The sequence below is a fragment of the Oncorhynchus nerka genome, linkage group LG15, assembly GCF_034236695.1.
Source record: "Oncorhynchus nerka isolate Pitt River linkage group LG15, Oner_Uvic_2.0, whole genome shotgun sequence".
NCBI classification, from domain to species: Eukaryota; Metazoa; Chordata; class Actinopteri; order Salmoniformes; family Salmonidae; genus Oncorhynchus; species Oncorhynchus nerka.
In genome coordinates, this window is record NC_088410.1 from 62,195,876 (window position 1) to 62,212,053 (window position 16,178).

Genomic DNA, 16,178 nt, shown 5'->3' on the forward strand with positions numbered 1-16,178 from the left:
TAAATAACAAAATTATTTTCAGCCAACATTAAAACAACTCTCTCATTTTAATATAATCTGACCTGTCACACACACACACACACGACTCATACCCCCCATTATTTTTACAAAAATTATTTTAATGCTCAAAATAATAAACAGTAATAGGCTGTAAATTGCATGACCTGGCTTGGCTATCTTTACATTTATTTTTAAATGTGGGAGGGGTGTGCTGCAATCCCTTGACATCAGTCTTTGCATCTAACTTCAGCCAGGCCCAGCTCCACTTGACCCTCAAACCTGACTCAAGCTTAGACAGTGACTCCCTCTCCTAAAACTCTCTCATTCTGAAAACGAAAGCATAGCCTAAATTACACTATTTAATAGAAAGATGCCAACAACACAGTATAATAATATGTACATTTGATTTTCTAATTTCCTACATAATAACTAGACTACCACAATGTGATGATGTGGGTTTGCCTAAGGTAAGTACTCAAACACGGCACCAGCGGGTACTTATTCATTGGTATCATTGTTAGAGTATTGGAACATTATGACCCCAGTATACATCGTTGTTGTGCAGCTGCCTCGCCTCCTCCAATGCATAAGTGTTCCGTGGATTATTAGACAGACATGTGATGTAAGCTGAGGCAACACATAGTTAATGGAGGCATGCAGGTGGTAATGTTAGCTTGCCAACGTAGATGCTAACGTAGCTAGCTGACTAACATTCCCTCATCCTTTTATCAGGGTTTAGATCATTCAATCACACATTTCTTATAGAAAAACAAAAAAATGGATGTTCTAAGAACACAACAATAACAAACCACACCAGGAGACCACTTTTGAGGTCTGGGAAACATTTAGACATTTTTAATGTAGTTACCCTTTAATTCAAGTTTGCATGCACCTAGCACAGTTTTTTTTGGTTAGCAGTGTTCCGTAGCGTGCACTGGATTGATGCAAATAATCACAATCTCATTCTGTCAAGTAAACTACTACGGTAGTTAACATTTAAAACGCCCACACCAGTAGAAATCCACTTTCTGAGCTGAAAGATAATGGCCAGACCTTAACCATGTTGTTGGCGCCGACAGAGATGGTCGCCTCGCTTCAGGTCCTTAGAACTGTTTTTTTTTTTTAAATGTACTATTTCTTACATTGTTAGCCCAGAAAATGTTGTTATTACATACAGCCGGGAAGAACTATTGGATATAAAAGCGACGTCAATTTACCATCATTTCGACCAGGAATACATCTTTCCCAAAGGGGATCCTTTGTTCACACCTCCACCCTGGACATACGATCTTATCCCAGAGGTCGACCCAAAACAACGCGGTCGCCACAGGAAAGGCAGACGGAGCGGCCTACTGCTCGGACTCAGAAGATGAGCACACCATCCACCGCTTCCTAGCATATTACTCGCCAATGTCCAATCTCTAGATAACAAGGTATACGAAATTAGGGCACGAGTTGCCTTCCAGAGAGACATCAGAGATTCTAACATTCTCTGTTTCACGGAAACACGGCTCACTCGGGATACGTTGTCAGAGTCGGTACATCCACCCGGTTTCTTCACAAATCGTGCCAACGGAAACAAATGTCTCTCTGGTAAGAAGAAGGGGGTGTATGGGGGCCTTATGATTAACGACTCATGGTGAAATCACAACAACATACAGGAACTCAAGTCCTTTTGTTCACCTGACCTAGAATTCCTTACAATCAAATGCCGAGCGCATTATCTTCCAAGAGAATTCTCTTCGATTATAGTCAAAGCCATGTATATCCCCCCAAGCAGTTACCTCGTCGGCCCTGAAAGAACATCACTGGACTCTATGAAAACTGGAAACCATACATCCTGGGGATGCATTTATTGTAGCTGGAGATTTTAACAAAGCTAACCTAAGATCAATACTCCCTAAATTCTATCAGCATATCGAATGCGTGACACGAGCTGGCAGAATTCTGGATCATTGCTGCTCGAACTTCCGCAATGCACACAAAGCCCTAAGTGCCCTGACTTCGGCATATCTGACCATGAATCCATTTTGTTGCTCCCAGCCTATAGACAGAAACTAAAACAGGAAACGCCCGTGAACAGGTCAATACAACGCTGGTCTGACCAATCGGATTCCATGCTTCAAGATTGCTTCAATCACGTGGACTGGGATATGTTCCGGATAGCCTCAGACAACAACATTGATGTATACGCTGACTCGGTGAGTGAGTTTATTAAGCAAGTGCATTTGAGAAGTCGTACCCGCTGTGACTATTAAAACCTTCCCTAACCAGAAACCGTGGAATAATGGCAGCATTCGCGCAAAACTGAAAGCGCGAGCCACCACTTTGAATCATGGCAAGGCGATCACGGATTACAAAAAGAAAACCAGCCCCGTTGCGGACATCGACTTCTTGCTCCCAGACAAATTAAACAACTTCTTTGCTCGCTTTGAGGACAATACAGTGCCACTTACACAGCCTGCTACCAAAGCCTGCGGGGTCTCCTGCTCCGTGGCCAACGTGAGTAAAACATTTAAACGTGTTAAACCTCGCAGTGCTGCCGGCCCAAAGGGCATCCCTAGCCGCGTCCTCAGAGCATGCGCAGACCAGCTGGCGGGTGTGTTTACGGACATATTTAACCAATTCCTATCCCAGTCTGCTGTCCCTACATGCTTCAAGATGGCCACCATTGTTCCTGTTCCCAAGAAAGCTAAGGTAACTGAACTAAATGACTATCGCCCCGTTGCCCTCACTTCTGTCATCATGAAGTGCTTTGAAAGACTAGTCAAGGATCATATTACCTCCACCCTACTGGACACCCTAGACCCACTCCAATTTGCTTACCACACCAAAAGATCCACTGACAATGCAATCACCACCACACTGCCCTATCCCATCTGGACAAGAGGAATACCTATGTAAGAATGCTGTTCATTGACTACAGCTCAGCATTTAACACCATAGTACCCTCCAAACTCGTCATTAAGCTCGAGACCCTGGGTCTCGACCCCGCCCTGTGCAACTAGGTCCTGGACTTTGACAGGCAGGTAGGAAACAACATCTCCACCCCGCTGATCCTCAACAATGGGTCCCCACGAGGGTGCGTCCTCAGCCCTCTCCTGTACTCCCTGTTCACCCATGACTGCATGGCCATGCCAGCTTCCAACTCAATCATCAAGTTTTCAGACGACACTACAGTGGTAGGCCTGATTACCACCAATTACGAGACGGCCTATAGGGAGGAGGTGAGGGCCCTCAAGAGTGTGGTGTCAGGAAAATAACTTCTCACTCAACTTCAACAAAACTAAGGAGATGTTCGTGGACTACAGGAAACAGCAGAGGGAGGGGGAGCAGGATGAAACAGCTGGGCTGCTGTGGAAAAGGGTTCATCAAAGCTGGAACTGAGAGACTGAAAAATAGCTTCTATCTCAAGGTCATCAGACTGTTTAACAGCCATCGCTAACATAGAGAGGCTGCTGTCAACATACAGACTAAAATCTCTGGCCACTTAAATAAATTGACTTAATAAAAGGGATCACTAGTCACTTTAAATAACACCACTTTAATAATGTTTACATATCCTCCTCATCTCATATGTATATACTGTATTCTATACCATCTACTGCATCTTGCCTATGTCGCACGCCATCGCTCATCCATGTATTTATATGTACATATTCTATTCATCCCTTTACATTTGTGTGTATAAGGTATTTGTTAGATTACTTGTTAGAGTTCGGGAACTAGAAGCACAAGCATTTCGCTACACTCGCATTAACATCTGCTAACCATGTGTATGTCACCAATAAAATTTGATTTGTTGCACAACGATTTAGTCAAAGTATGATATATTTGGGCTTGAAGTGACAAATTTGAACTGCCCACTTTGTTTTGTATTTTCCTATGATTTGACATAGACATTTTCAGCCTACGTTTCGTTTGATTTAAAATGTTACTACCCACCAGCATGACATTGTTGAGTCAAACAGCCTCGTGTCCACTTCCACCATGGATCAAATTAAAATAGGGTGTGCAAACTTATGTTTTTGCACATCCCTTTATTTTTTTGAGCAGTATATATATACATGATTGACAATAAATTTCACATGCTGTTGTGCAAATGGAATAGACAACAGGTGGAAATTATAGGCATTTAGCAAGACACCCCCAATAAAGGAGTGGTTCTGCAGGTGGGGACCACAGACCACTTCTCAGTTCCTATGCTTCCTGGCTGATGTTTGGTCACTGTTGAATGCTGGCGGTGCTTTCACTCTAGTGGTAGCATGAGACGGAGTCTACAACCCACACAAGTGGATCAGGTAGTGCAGCTCATCCAGGATGGCACATCAATGCGAGCTGTGGCAAGTAGGTTTGCTGTGTCTGTCAGCGTAGTGTCCAGAGCATGGAGGCGCTACCAGGAGACAGGCCAGTACATCAGGAGGCGTGGAGGAGGCCGTAGGAGGGCAACAACCCAGCAGCAGGACCGCTACCTCCGCCTTTGTGCAAGGAGGAGCACTGCCAGAGCCCTGCAAAATGACCTCCAGCAGGCCACAAATGTGCACGTGTCTGCTCAAACGGTCAGAAACAGACTCCATGAGGGTGGTATGAGGGCCCGACATCCACAGGTGGGGGTTGTGCTTACAGCCCAACACCGTGCAGGACGTTTGGCATTTGCCAGAGAACACCAAGATTGGCAAATTCGCCACTGGTGCCCTGTGCTCTTCACAGATGAAGAGCAGGTTCACAATGAGCACGTGACAGACGTGACAGAGTCTGGAGATGCCGTGGAGAACGTTCATGACCGGTTTGGCGGTGGGTCAGTCATGATGTGGGGTGGCATTTCTTTGAGGGGCCGCACAGCCCTCCATGTGCTCGCCAGAGGTAGCCTGACTGCCATTAGGTACCGAGATGAGATCCTCAGACCCCTTGTGAGACCATATGCTGGTGCGGTTGGCCCTGGGTTCCTCCTAATGCAAGACAATGCTAGACCTCATGTGGCTAGAGTGTGTCAGCAGTTCCTGCAAGAGGAAGGCATTGATGCTATGGACTGGCCCGCCCGTTCCCCAGACCTGAATCCAATTGAGCACATCTGGGACATCATGTCTCGCTCCATCCACCAATGCCACGTTGCACCACAGACTGTCCAGGAGTTGGCGGATGCCACCTCATCAGGAGCATGCCCAGGCGTTGTAGGGAGGTCATACAGGCACGTGGAGGCCACACACACTACTGAGCCTCGTTTTGACTTGTTTTAACCTGTTGCGACGAGCCATCCCGGATCCGGGATCGTGAATACAGCCTCAAGCTCATTACCATAACGCAACGTTAACTATTCATGAAAATCGCAAATGAAATGAAATCAATATGCTAGCTCTTAAGCTTAGATTTTTGTTAACAACACTGTCATCTCAGATTTTCAAAATATGCTTCTCAACCATAGCAAAACAAGCATTTGTGTAACAGTATTGATAGCTAGCGTAGCATTTAGTGTAGCATTTAGCGTTAGCATTCAGCAGGCAACATTTTCACAAAAACCAGAAAAACATTCAAATAAAATCATTTACCTTTGAAGAACTTCAGATGTTTTCAATGAGGAGACTCTCAGATAGCAAATGTTCAGTCTTTACAAAAATATTATTTGTTTAGGACAAATCGCTCCGTTTTCTGCGTCACGTTTAGCTACGAAAGAAACCTGTATCCAGGATTGTGTAAATCTATCCGCAAGCTCATTAGCATAACGCAACGTTAACTATTCATGAAAATCGCAAATGAAATGAAATAAATCTATTTGCTCTCAAGCTTAGCCTTTTGTTAACAACACTGTCATCTCAGATTTTCAAAAATATGCTTCTCAACCATTGCAAAACAAGCATTTGTGTAACACTATTGATAGCCTAGCATAGGATTATGCCTGACATTCAGCAAGCAACATTTTCACAAAAACCAGAAAAACATTCAAATAAAATCATTTACCTTTGAAGAACTTCAGATGTTTTCAATGAGGAGACTCTCTGTTAGATTGCAAATGTTCAGTTTTTACAAAAATATTATTTGTGTTGACAAATCGCTCCGTTTTCTCCATCACGTTTGGGTAAGAAAAAAACCGAAAATTAAGTCATTAAAACGCAAACTTTTTTCCAAATTAACACCATAATATCGACAGAAACAATCCTCAAGGTGTTTTTCACATATCTATCGACAATAAATCCACCGTGGCAGTTGACTTTCTCTTCTGAAGAAATGGAACGCGCATGGACCTAGAGATTACGCAATAATTTCAACACAGGACACCGGGCGGACCCCTGGTAAATGTAGTCTCTTATGGTCAATCTTCCAAGGATATGCCTACAAATACGTCACAATGCTGCAGACATCTTGGACGAACGGCAGAGAGCTTAGGTTCCTTCATGGCACATTCACAGCCATATAAGGAGACGATGGGAAACAGAGCCTCAAAAATTCTGCTCATTTCCTGTTTGAGGTTTCATCTTGGTTTCGCCTGTAGCATGAGTTCTGTGGCACTCACAGATAATATCTTTGCAGTTTAGAAAACGTTAGTGTTTTCTTTCCAAAGCTGCCAATTATATGCATAGTCGAGCATCTTTTCGTGACAAAATATTGCGCTTAAAACGGGCACGTTTTTTTAATCCAATAATGACATAGCGCCCCCATAGGTTGAAGAGGTTAAGGACATGACATCAAAGTTGGATCAGCCTGTAGTGTGGTTTTCCACTTTAATTTTGAGTGTGACTCCAAATCCAGACCTCCATGGGTTGATAAATTTGATTTCCATTGATAATTTTTGTGTGATTTTGTTGTCAGCACATTCAACTATGTAATGAAAAAAGTATTCAATAAGAATATTTCATTCATTCAGATCTAGGATGTGTTATTTTAGTGTTCCCTTTATTTTTTTGAGCAGTGTATATATACCATTTTATAAAATGGTATAATTGTGTGATATTAGCCATTTGCAAACTCGCTCCCCATCACCCCAAGATTAATGGTTTGACCTGTAAAGTTTTGCTTCACTACAGAGAAGGGGCTAGCTACATCCCAATATGGCGACCGGAGCATGGACGAGTGGGTGTGTCAAAAGGAAAGTAGTGGGCGTGTGGAATGGAGTGGGTGTGTCAAAAGCTCTCTGCTATAGGTTAGATGGTTTTGACTGAGCTGTTTTTTTCTTCTTCCATTTCTTACCATGTAACTACCATACATTGAGCTACCATACCGTAAGAGTGGACTGGATGGATGAGTCAGTCATATTTCACTATTACTTTCACACAAATAATTGTCCATTTTCAGTTATAAAACTGACGATTGTTTATTTTTTATTAAAAGTATTTTATGATGGGTGTACTGTTACTTCATTCGTTGTATGTGTGTGTGTGCTTACTGTAACAGTCACCCTGATATTGGCTGATGGCTACTAGGTAGCTACTTCCCACACCATTGCCGGACAGTAGTGCTTGTCAAGCGGGAGCGAATGGCACTGTGTCCCGGTGTTGCCGTTCATGCCCTCCCCATTGAGTAGTAGACTGTATGTAGGCTATGTATCATCTAGATGGTTATCAATATTAGTTATTTCTGGTGTAGGCTGCTATCCTATTTGGAGAAATAAAAAATGGAAGATGCCAAACTTTGGAAAAAACAATAGATGGCGAAGTCAAAGATTGTCCAGTGGTTTCCATCTGTGGCAAAATTTCCCTAAATAAATTATTATGATAAATCCATCTACAGAACCAGCAATAGAGCCAGCTGGTTAGTCTTTTGAATACGGTGTAGTAAAACCCAGCAACAACAACAGATAACATTAGCTAGCTATATAAAATGAGCAGGATAGCTAGCTAGATAAGGTTAGCATGTTAACTACATACTCTGACAGCTGTCAGTGGCCTTGTTGATGTTTATCAACTCCACATGGAAATTCCCACACCCAATTCGTGAATATGTATGTGTAGCCTTCGTGATTCTCCGGTGGTGGAAACTAAAAGTGCATTCCCTCTTTAGGACAAAAAATTGCTTCAAAGTAGTAGGGGCAACTTCCTCTCGGGGGTCCTTTAATTGAGAAGGTTTTTGGGAAAGCCTTTCTATATTTTTTCCTGTTCCATATTATTTTGCCAAACTAATACAGGGGAAACACCAACATTGTCACAGCAACCTACAGTAAATGTGCCGATTATGTGAAGTGCCATTTTATGTGCAGGCATTGTCAAAATAGGAAAAATAAATATATTATATGAACCCCATTGATACTCACAGTTAGTTTACTATTTGCAACTGATGCACCTAATAGACAAAGAGAAAAAATATACATGAATTACAACATACAATTTTGACTGGTCATGCTGAAAAACCTATGAAAATCCAACTCACCTGGTTTGGAAGCCGGTGATAGAGCCGGTAAACCAAACCTGACAAACATCAGATCAATTCAATTAATATTCACTCTCACAGCCTACATCTTTTTAACATCCATTTTACTATCCTTTCAACAGCCCAATATGAGTTGACCCTGGAGTAGATTATTGCCACATAAAATATGTATATTAAATATTATTTAAATTAAATATTATTTTTACTACCTGACACTGTTCACTGAGTAATGATCAAAACTTGATTGTCAACCACAATATTTCATACATTTGAGGATATCAAGGGGTCATAAAAGGGGTCATAAAAGTGTGAAACATTGCTGTTGCCTACATGCAAGATTAACAGTACATGACTGCTTTTACTTCATTTCGAACTTGAGTTATTACTATGCTATAAGCTGTCTCCTGACAGCACCACTGAATAATTTTCAACTTTGAAACCACCCAAGTCCCATCTTGGAAGTGATTGGCCCGACGGGAATAATATGCACTGCCCAGCCACTCGTGCTTTATTCAGCCACCACTGTTTATCAAAGCCACCATTTATCACCTGTAAATTCATCTTTTCCGTCTAAACTCCTCAATTTCAGACGGCCTACGCATTCGACCGAGCAGCGAAGATATTTTAGATTTGATTTAGATTCCTTCGGCGTTGGTCCGTTTTGCAGCCTGAGTCAGCTAGCTTGCTACCCACTCTTTGCTAATGGTCCATCTAGCTATATAGCTAGCTAACGTGTCGCACTTGAGGAGACCAAGGATTCTGAGGTAAATATTTTATAAATCGCTTTCCCAATCACGCTCAAACAGTGTTCATAAGCTTTGAGTGTGGGTACCAGACAGATTCATTCAGGTTTTTCTGTTTAAAAAAATATTTTTCTCCTAGCCGCCCAGTCAGCAGCCATGCTGAACATCATGGTCCTCCTCCAGGCCTACCTGGCCCAGGTCCTCCTGGACATGGAAGGGCAGGCTACTCCAGAGATGTACATCGAGCTCAGGAAGGCACACTACACATGAGGTGTGCTGCCTAGGATGTGAGCAGAATCATGGGATTCTCGGTAGTGACACACCGCCACTTGTGGCTCAACCTCATTCAAATGTCAGAAACAAAGAATGCTGCAGAACGGGCACTGACCAAGAACAGACGGAGAACACACACTACACCAATTTTAAGGTTTCTGCACTGGCTACCTGTGGGTTTTAGAATACATTTTAAGATTCTTCTATTGCCACCTTTCCAACAAGTCAGTTCATCAGATGTCTGCCCTGGTCAACTGTAAGTGCTGTTATTATGAAATAGAAACGTCTAGGAGCAACAACAGCTCAGCCGCGAAGTGGTAGGCCATAAAAGCTCACAGATAGGGACCTCTGAGAGATGAATCGTGCAGCGCGCAAAAATCGCCTGTCCTTGCTTGCAACACTCACTACTGAGTTTCAAACTGCCCCTGGAAACAAAGTTTGCCGGCATTGGACTCTGGAGCAGTGGAAACGCGTACTCTGGAGTGATGAATTACCCTTCAACGTCTGGCAGTCCGACAGACCAATCTGGTTTGGTGGATGGCAGGAGAACGCTACCAGCCCGAATGCATAGCACAAACTGTAAAGTTTGGTGGAGGAGGAATAATGGTCTGGGGCTGTTTTTCATGGTTCGGCTAGGCCCCTTGGTTCTAGACATTCTAGACGATTCTGTGCCTCCAACTTTGTGGCAACAGTTTGGGGAAGGCCCTTTCCTATTTCAGCATGACAATGCCCTCGTGCATAAAGCGAGGTCCATACAGAAATGGTTTGTCGAGATTGGTGTTGAAGAACTTGACTGGCCTGCACAGAGCCCTGACCTCAACCCCATCGAACACCTTTGGGATGAATTAGAATGCCGACTGCCAGCCAGGCCTAATCGCCCAACAATTAGGGCTCAACCTCAATAATGCTCGTGACTGAACGGAAACAAGTCCCGGCAGCAATGTTCCAACATCCAGTGGAAAGTCTTTCCAGAAGGGTGGAGGCTATTATAGCAGTAAGGGGGGACCAACTCCATATTAATGCCCATGATTTTGGAATGAGATGTTCGAGGAGCAGGTGTCCACATACTTTTGGGTATGTAGCGTAATGCAGCTTTTATTTGTATTGTTTTTTATTCGTTTTTTTCCTGTAATGCACATTGCGTTGCATTCTATGTCTGAAATAAAGCTTCATTTAATTTAATTTGAGAACGAGAAAAGAACATGCTGCTGAATGCTCCTGTCACAATATCTGGGCTCTTCGGTCCTTTCGTGGAGACCATCACACACAAATTTGAGCAGCAACAGGAAGGCTCTGCAGCCTTCAAGGCTATCATGCTCTGCAGGCCTCGGGCTCAACCTCATACATCAATCGCCAGGGCGGAGTCCGCTCAATGGCCATGCACCAGGTGGCATCACGAATACATGCTGTGGGCATACACACACACACACACACACCTACACTCACTGTCAGCAACGCACATTCCAGGTATATTGAATCCAGGTGCGAACCTATTGTCGAGGGGCAAGCCAGAGTCTGCAGAGTGGCGTATCCACCCACAGGTGATAGAGGCGTTTTGGTGCCAGTTCAGAGGAGACACGTAGATCTGTTCGCATCTCGAAGTGCAACACAATGCCCTCTTTGGTATTCCATTCTGAACAACAACCCGGGAGTCCCATAGGGCAGCGCACAATTGGCCCAGCGTCGTCCGGGTCAGGGGAGGGTTTGGCCGGGGGAGGGGGGGCTTTACTTGGCTCATCGTGCTCTAGCAACTCCTTGTGGCGGGCCGGGCGCCTGCCGTCAGTTGAACTGTGTTTTCACCGACACATTGGTCCACATTAAGCAGGCGGATGTTACGCGGTTTGGCGGGTCATGTTTTGGCAGATGCATTACTCGACCTTCAGGTCTCCTGAGCCCGTTGTGGAGTTGAAGCGATGAGACAAGATCATCATTTAATATGATGAAATTTGTGAGAAAAGGGGAGATAAAACACAAAAAATGTAATAAATGATTATTCAGTGGTGCTGTCTGGAGACAGCTTATAGCATAGTAAGAACTTGTTCGTCCTTCGTAAAACCAGCGTTGTAGTACAACCCATTTGTTTTAACCAAAATATGTATAACCCTAGTTTTATCCAAAGTCAACATATGATCCATTATAATGTGTAATTCGGTCCAGGGGCTCACCTGGCAGCGCGGGCCTCTTTCTTACTATCAGCAGTAGCAGGCAGGTTGAATCGCTCTGCCCTCTTCTGCAGCCTCTGTGATGGACACAAATAGATACAAGTTAAATATTCATGCTACTAGCGAACTTGTGACATTGTATAAAATATTCTGGGCCCTACGAGTTTCCCACGCACAGACACAGCTGTAGGCTATTTGCGCAAGGGATAAGAAGCAGTGCTTGACTTGGGCAGGAGCTCACCGAAGCGGAGTACTGGAACCTCAAACCTGATCCTCAAAGAATATTGGCTCAAAAGTAATGTGGAGCTCCTGCACCTAAATAGTCACTGCCCCCAAAATGAGTACCGGAAACCTATTTCAGTCCAACTCAAGCACTGATAAGAAGTAATCAGGTAGGACAATTTTATGACGAGTTCTTATCGAAAGGGAGAGAGATAGGAAGATTTTTAAAATACATTAAGGAACTACTGTAATTATCAATGGATGTAAAAAGACTGTTTGCGGTGAAGAAAACATTACTTTGAGAAGCTCCACATGTTATTAGTAGTGGTGCATTAAGCCAATCAGAAATACTAATCAGACCCTACACATCATGTCTACATTTGCGCAGGCCAGGTAGCCTATAGGCCTACTTCCATGCGTGCGCATCCTTACTCAACATTTACAGGAGCGCTCAAAACAAAAAACAATGACTAAATTGACAAAACACAAGTGCAGCATAGGTTGTGCACACTGCAAACAATGTGACAGGGGTGATAATGTGACAGGAATAATAATATTGAGAACAGAAATTACCGTAACCAAAGTAACAAACACTGTAGATTAGAAATGGTAGGAATTAACGGTAAATGTATTACTGGTAATATATGTAATGAGGAATTGATATACACTAACAATTAAAACACAAATAATTCACACAATTAAGTTAAGAAACAATGAATGTGCACAAATTGGCAGGAGAGAGCGCATTCTGAAGAGAGAAGCGTATTGTGCATCTGGGCGCATGATCAATCGACGTCTGCACTGGCCATGCAGCAATTAAGGTGATACGGACTCAGCAGGAGTCAGGCCATTCATACTTCCTGCGCTTCGCAGAGCAGTGCAGAGCTGTCCGCAATTGCGTCACACCCTCCATATGAAGCCACCGACCACATTTTCCAATCAAGCATAAACTGGCATTTAGTCTAGGCCTCCGCAATGCACTAGTTCACCAAGATGAACGTAAATATAAATATATGTATATACAGTACCAGTCAGTCAAAAGTTTGGACACTCCTACTCATTCAATGTTTTTCTTTATTTTTTTTACTATTGTCTACATTGTAGAATAATAGTGAAGACATCAAAACTATGAAATAACACATGGAATCATATAGTAACCAAAAAAAGTGTTAAACTGATCAAAATATATATATTTCAGATTCTTCAAAGTAGCCACCCTTTGCCTTGATGACAGTTTTGCACACTCTTGGCATTCTCTCAACCAGCGTCAGGAGGTAGTCACCTGTAATGAACTACAATGTGCCTTGTTAAAAGTTCATTGTGGAATTTCTTTACTTCTTACATTTACATTTACATTTAAGTCATTTAGCAGACGCTCTTATCCAGAGTGACTTACAAATTGGTGCGTTCACCTTAAGACATCCAGTGGAACAGCCACTTTACAATAGTGCATCTAAATCTTTTAAGGGGGGGGGGGGGGTGAGAAGGATTACTTTATCCTATCCTAGGTATTCCTGAAAGAGGTGGGGTTTCAGGTGTCTCCGGAAGGTGGTGATTGACTCCGCTGTCCTGGCGTCGTTCTTAATGCGTTTGAGCCAATCAGTTGTGTTGTGACAAGGTAGGGGTGGTATACAGAAGACGGGCCTATTTGGTAACAGACCAAGTCCATATTATGGAAAGAACAGCTCAAATAAGCAAAGAGAAACGACAGTCAATCATTACTTTAAGACATGAAGGTCAGTCAATGCAGAGCATTTCAAGAACTTTGAAAGTTTCAAGTGCAGTTGTAAAATCCATTAAACCCTATGATGAAAATGGCTGTCATGAGGACCGCCACAGAAAAGGAATAGGGCTGTTGCAGTGACCGTATTACCGCCACACCTGGAGTCACGAATCATGAAGGCAGTCAAATTCCACATTACCTTTTAGTCACGTAATTAGGCGTTTTCCAAGCTCTGATGCTGCTGGTTATTAGTAACCTACCAAACTTGCTAACTGCCTGGTACTTAGCACTCTATTGTCTCTCTAATCACTCTGACATCAATGCAAATGTGTTTGAAAATCTAATCAAACACTTCATGAGAGCCCATGAGCTCATTTCTATAGGCTATGTAATTGCTAGGGAAAACAGAGTGATGGCCGCTAATAAAACTATGAGGATCCCATCAGCTTTCTATAGGCTACGCCTACTGTATTTATTTCTCAAATTTCCTAATATTAAGCACATTGCTTATATTTACAACAGGAGTACAGCCTACCTGCCTGGCATGAAAATAAACCATGGGGAAAAGCATCCTCCATTCGCTATTTAAGTGTATTTTTTCCGTTGCCCCTGTTGTTTCGATACAGGTGCATGATAATGGTCCATTCTAAATCAAAACAAATGTCACATATTATTTATATATATGAGCTCCCGAGCGGCACAGCGGTCTAAGGCACGGCATAGCAGTGCTAGAGGCTTCACTATAAACCCTGGTTCGATCCCAGGCTGTATCACAACAGGCCGTGATCGGGAGTCTGATAGTGCACTTCCCTATTGGCCCAGTGTCATCCAGGCTAGGGGAGGGTTTGGTCGGTAGGCCTTCATTGTAAATAGGAATTTGTTCTTAACTGACTTGCCTAGTTAAATTAAGGTTAAAGAAAAATGAAAAGAAAAAAGAAAAAACACTTTTTTAAAAAGTGTATATGTAAAGACAAGATTAAATCAAGAAGTCTGATAGGTGCCTATCACCCATCACTTGTGAATTATATACACTGCTCAAAAAAATAAAGGGAACACTTAAACAACACAATGTAACTCCAAGTCAATCACACTTCTGTGAAATCAAACTGTCCACTTAGGAAGCAACACTGATTGACAATAAATGTCACATGCTGTTGTGCAAATGGAATAGACAACAGGTGGAAATTATAGGCAATTAGCAAGACACCCCCAATAAAGGAGTGGTTCTGCAGGTGGTGACCACAGACCCCTTCTCAGTTCCTATGCTTCCTGGCTGATGTTTTGGTCACTTTTGAATGCTGGCGGTGCTTTCACTCTAGTGGTAGCATGAGACGGAGTCTACAACCCACACAAGTGGCTCAGGTAGTGCAGCTCATCCAGGATGGCACATCAATGCGAGCTGTGGCAAGAAGGTTTGCTGTGTCTGTCAGCGTAGTGTCCAGAGCATGGAGGCGCTACCAGGAGACAGGCCAGTACATCAGGAGATGTGGAGGAGGCCGTAGGAGGGCAACAACCCAGCAGCAGGACCGCTGCCTCCGCCTTTGTGCAAGGAGGAGCAGGAGGAGCACTGCCAGAGCCCTGCAAAATGACCTACAGCAGGCCACAAATGTGCATGTGTCTGCTCAAACGGTCAGAAACAGACTCCATGAGGGTGGTATGAGGGCCCGACATCCACAGGTGGGGGTTGTGCTTACAGCCCAACACCGTGCAGGACATTTGGCATTTGCCAGAGAACACCAAGATTGGCAAATTCGCCACTGGCGCCATGTGCTCTTCACAGATGAAAGCAGGTTCACACTGAGCACGTGACAGACGTGACAGTCTGGAGACGCCGTGGAGAACGTTCTGCTGCCTGCAACATCCTCCAGCATGACCGGTTTGGCGGTGGGTGAGTCATGGTGTGGGGTGGCATTTCTTTGGGGGGGCCGCACAGCCCTCCATGTGCTCGCCAGAGGTAGCCTGACTGCCATTAGGTACCGAGATGAGATCCTCAGACCCCTTGTGAGACCATATGCTGGTGCGGTTGGCCCTGGGTTCCTCCTAATGCAAGACAATGCTAGACCTCATGTGGCTGGAGTGTGTCAGCAGTTCCTGCAAGAGGAAGGCATTGATGCTATGGACTGGCCCGACGTTCCCCAGACCTGAATCCAATTGAGCACATCTGGGACATCATGTCTTGCTCCATCCACCAGACTGTCCAGGAGTTGGCGGATGCTTTAGTCCAGGTCTGGGAGGAGACCCCTCAGGAGACCATCCGCCACCTCATCAGGAGCATGCCCAGGTGTTGTAGGGAGGTCATACAGGCACGTGGAGGCACACACACTACTGTGCCTCATTTTGACTTGTTTTAAGGTCATTACATCAAAGTTGGATCAGCCTGTAGTGTGGTTTTCCACTTTAATTTTGAGTGTGACTCCAAATTCAGACCACCATGGGTTGATAAATTAGATTTCCATTGATCATTTTTGTGTGATTTTGTTGTCAGCACATTCAACTATGTAAAGAAAAAAGTATTTAATAAGAATATTTCATCAGATCTAGGATGTGTTATTTTAGTGTTCCGTGAATAGGCATAGATTTTTTTAGGGTGCATTAAGGCCACAAAGGGGATGCCGCCGTGAAATTCAAAGCATTATAAAGTGCTTGTCAAATTGTGAATGAGAGACTGATGGCGTGTGTACAGCCTGCGCAAAAAAA

General features: G+C 43.7%; 1 protein-coding gene across 3 annotated transcripts in view; it reads right to left on the reverse strand.

Annotated features, from left to right (window-relative positions):
• The window catches only part of LOC115143072 (SAP domain-containing ribonucleoprotein-like), a 68,232-nt gene that overhangs the window by 38,649 nt on the left and 13,405 nt on the right, over positions 1-16,178 (reverse strand). For all 3 annotated transcript variants that reach the window (XM_029683091.2, XM_029683092.2, XM_029683090.2), the window contains exons 6-8: positions 11,540-11,613; positions 8,359-8,396; positions 8,243-8,271 (exon numbers count right to left, since the gene is read on the reverse strand). In XM_029683091.2, coding sequence (XP_029538951.1) covers positions 8,243-8,271; positions 8,359-8,396; positions 11,540-11,613 — 141 coding nt within the window. The remainder of the gene's footprint in view (positions 1-8,242; positions 8,272-8,358; positions 8,397-11,539; positions 11,614-16,178) is intronic.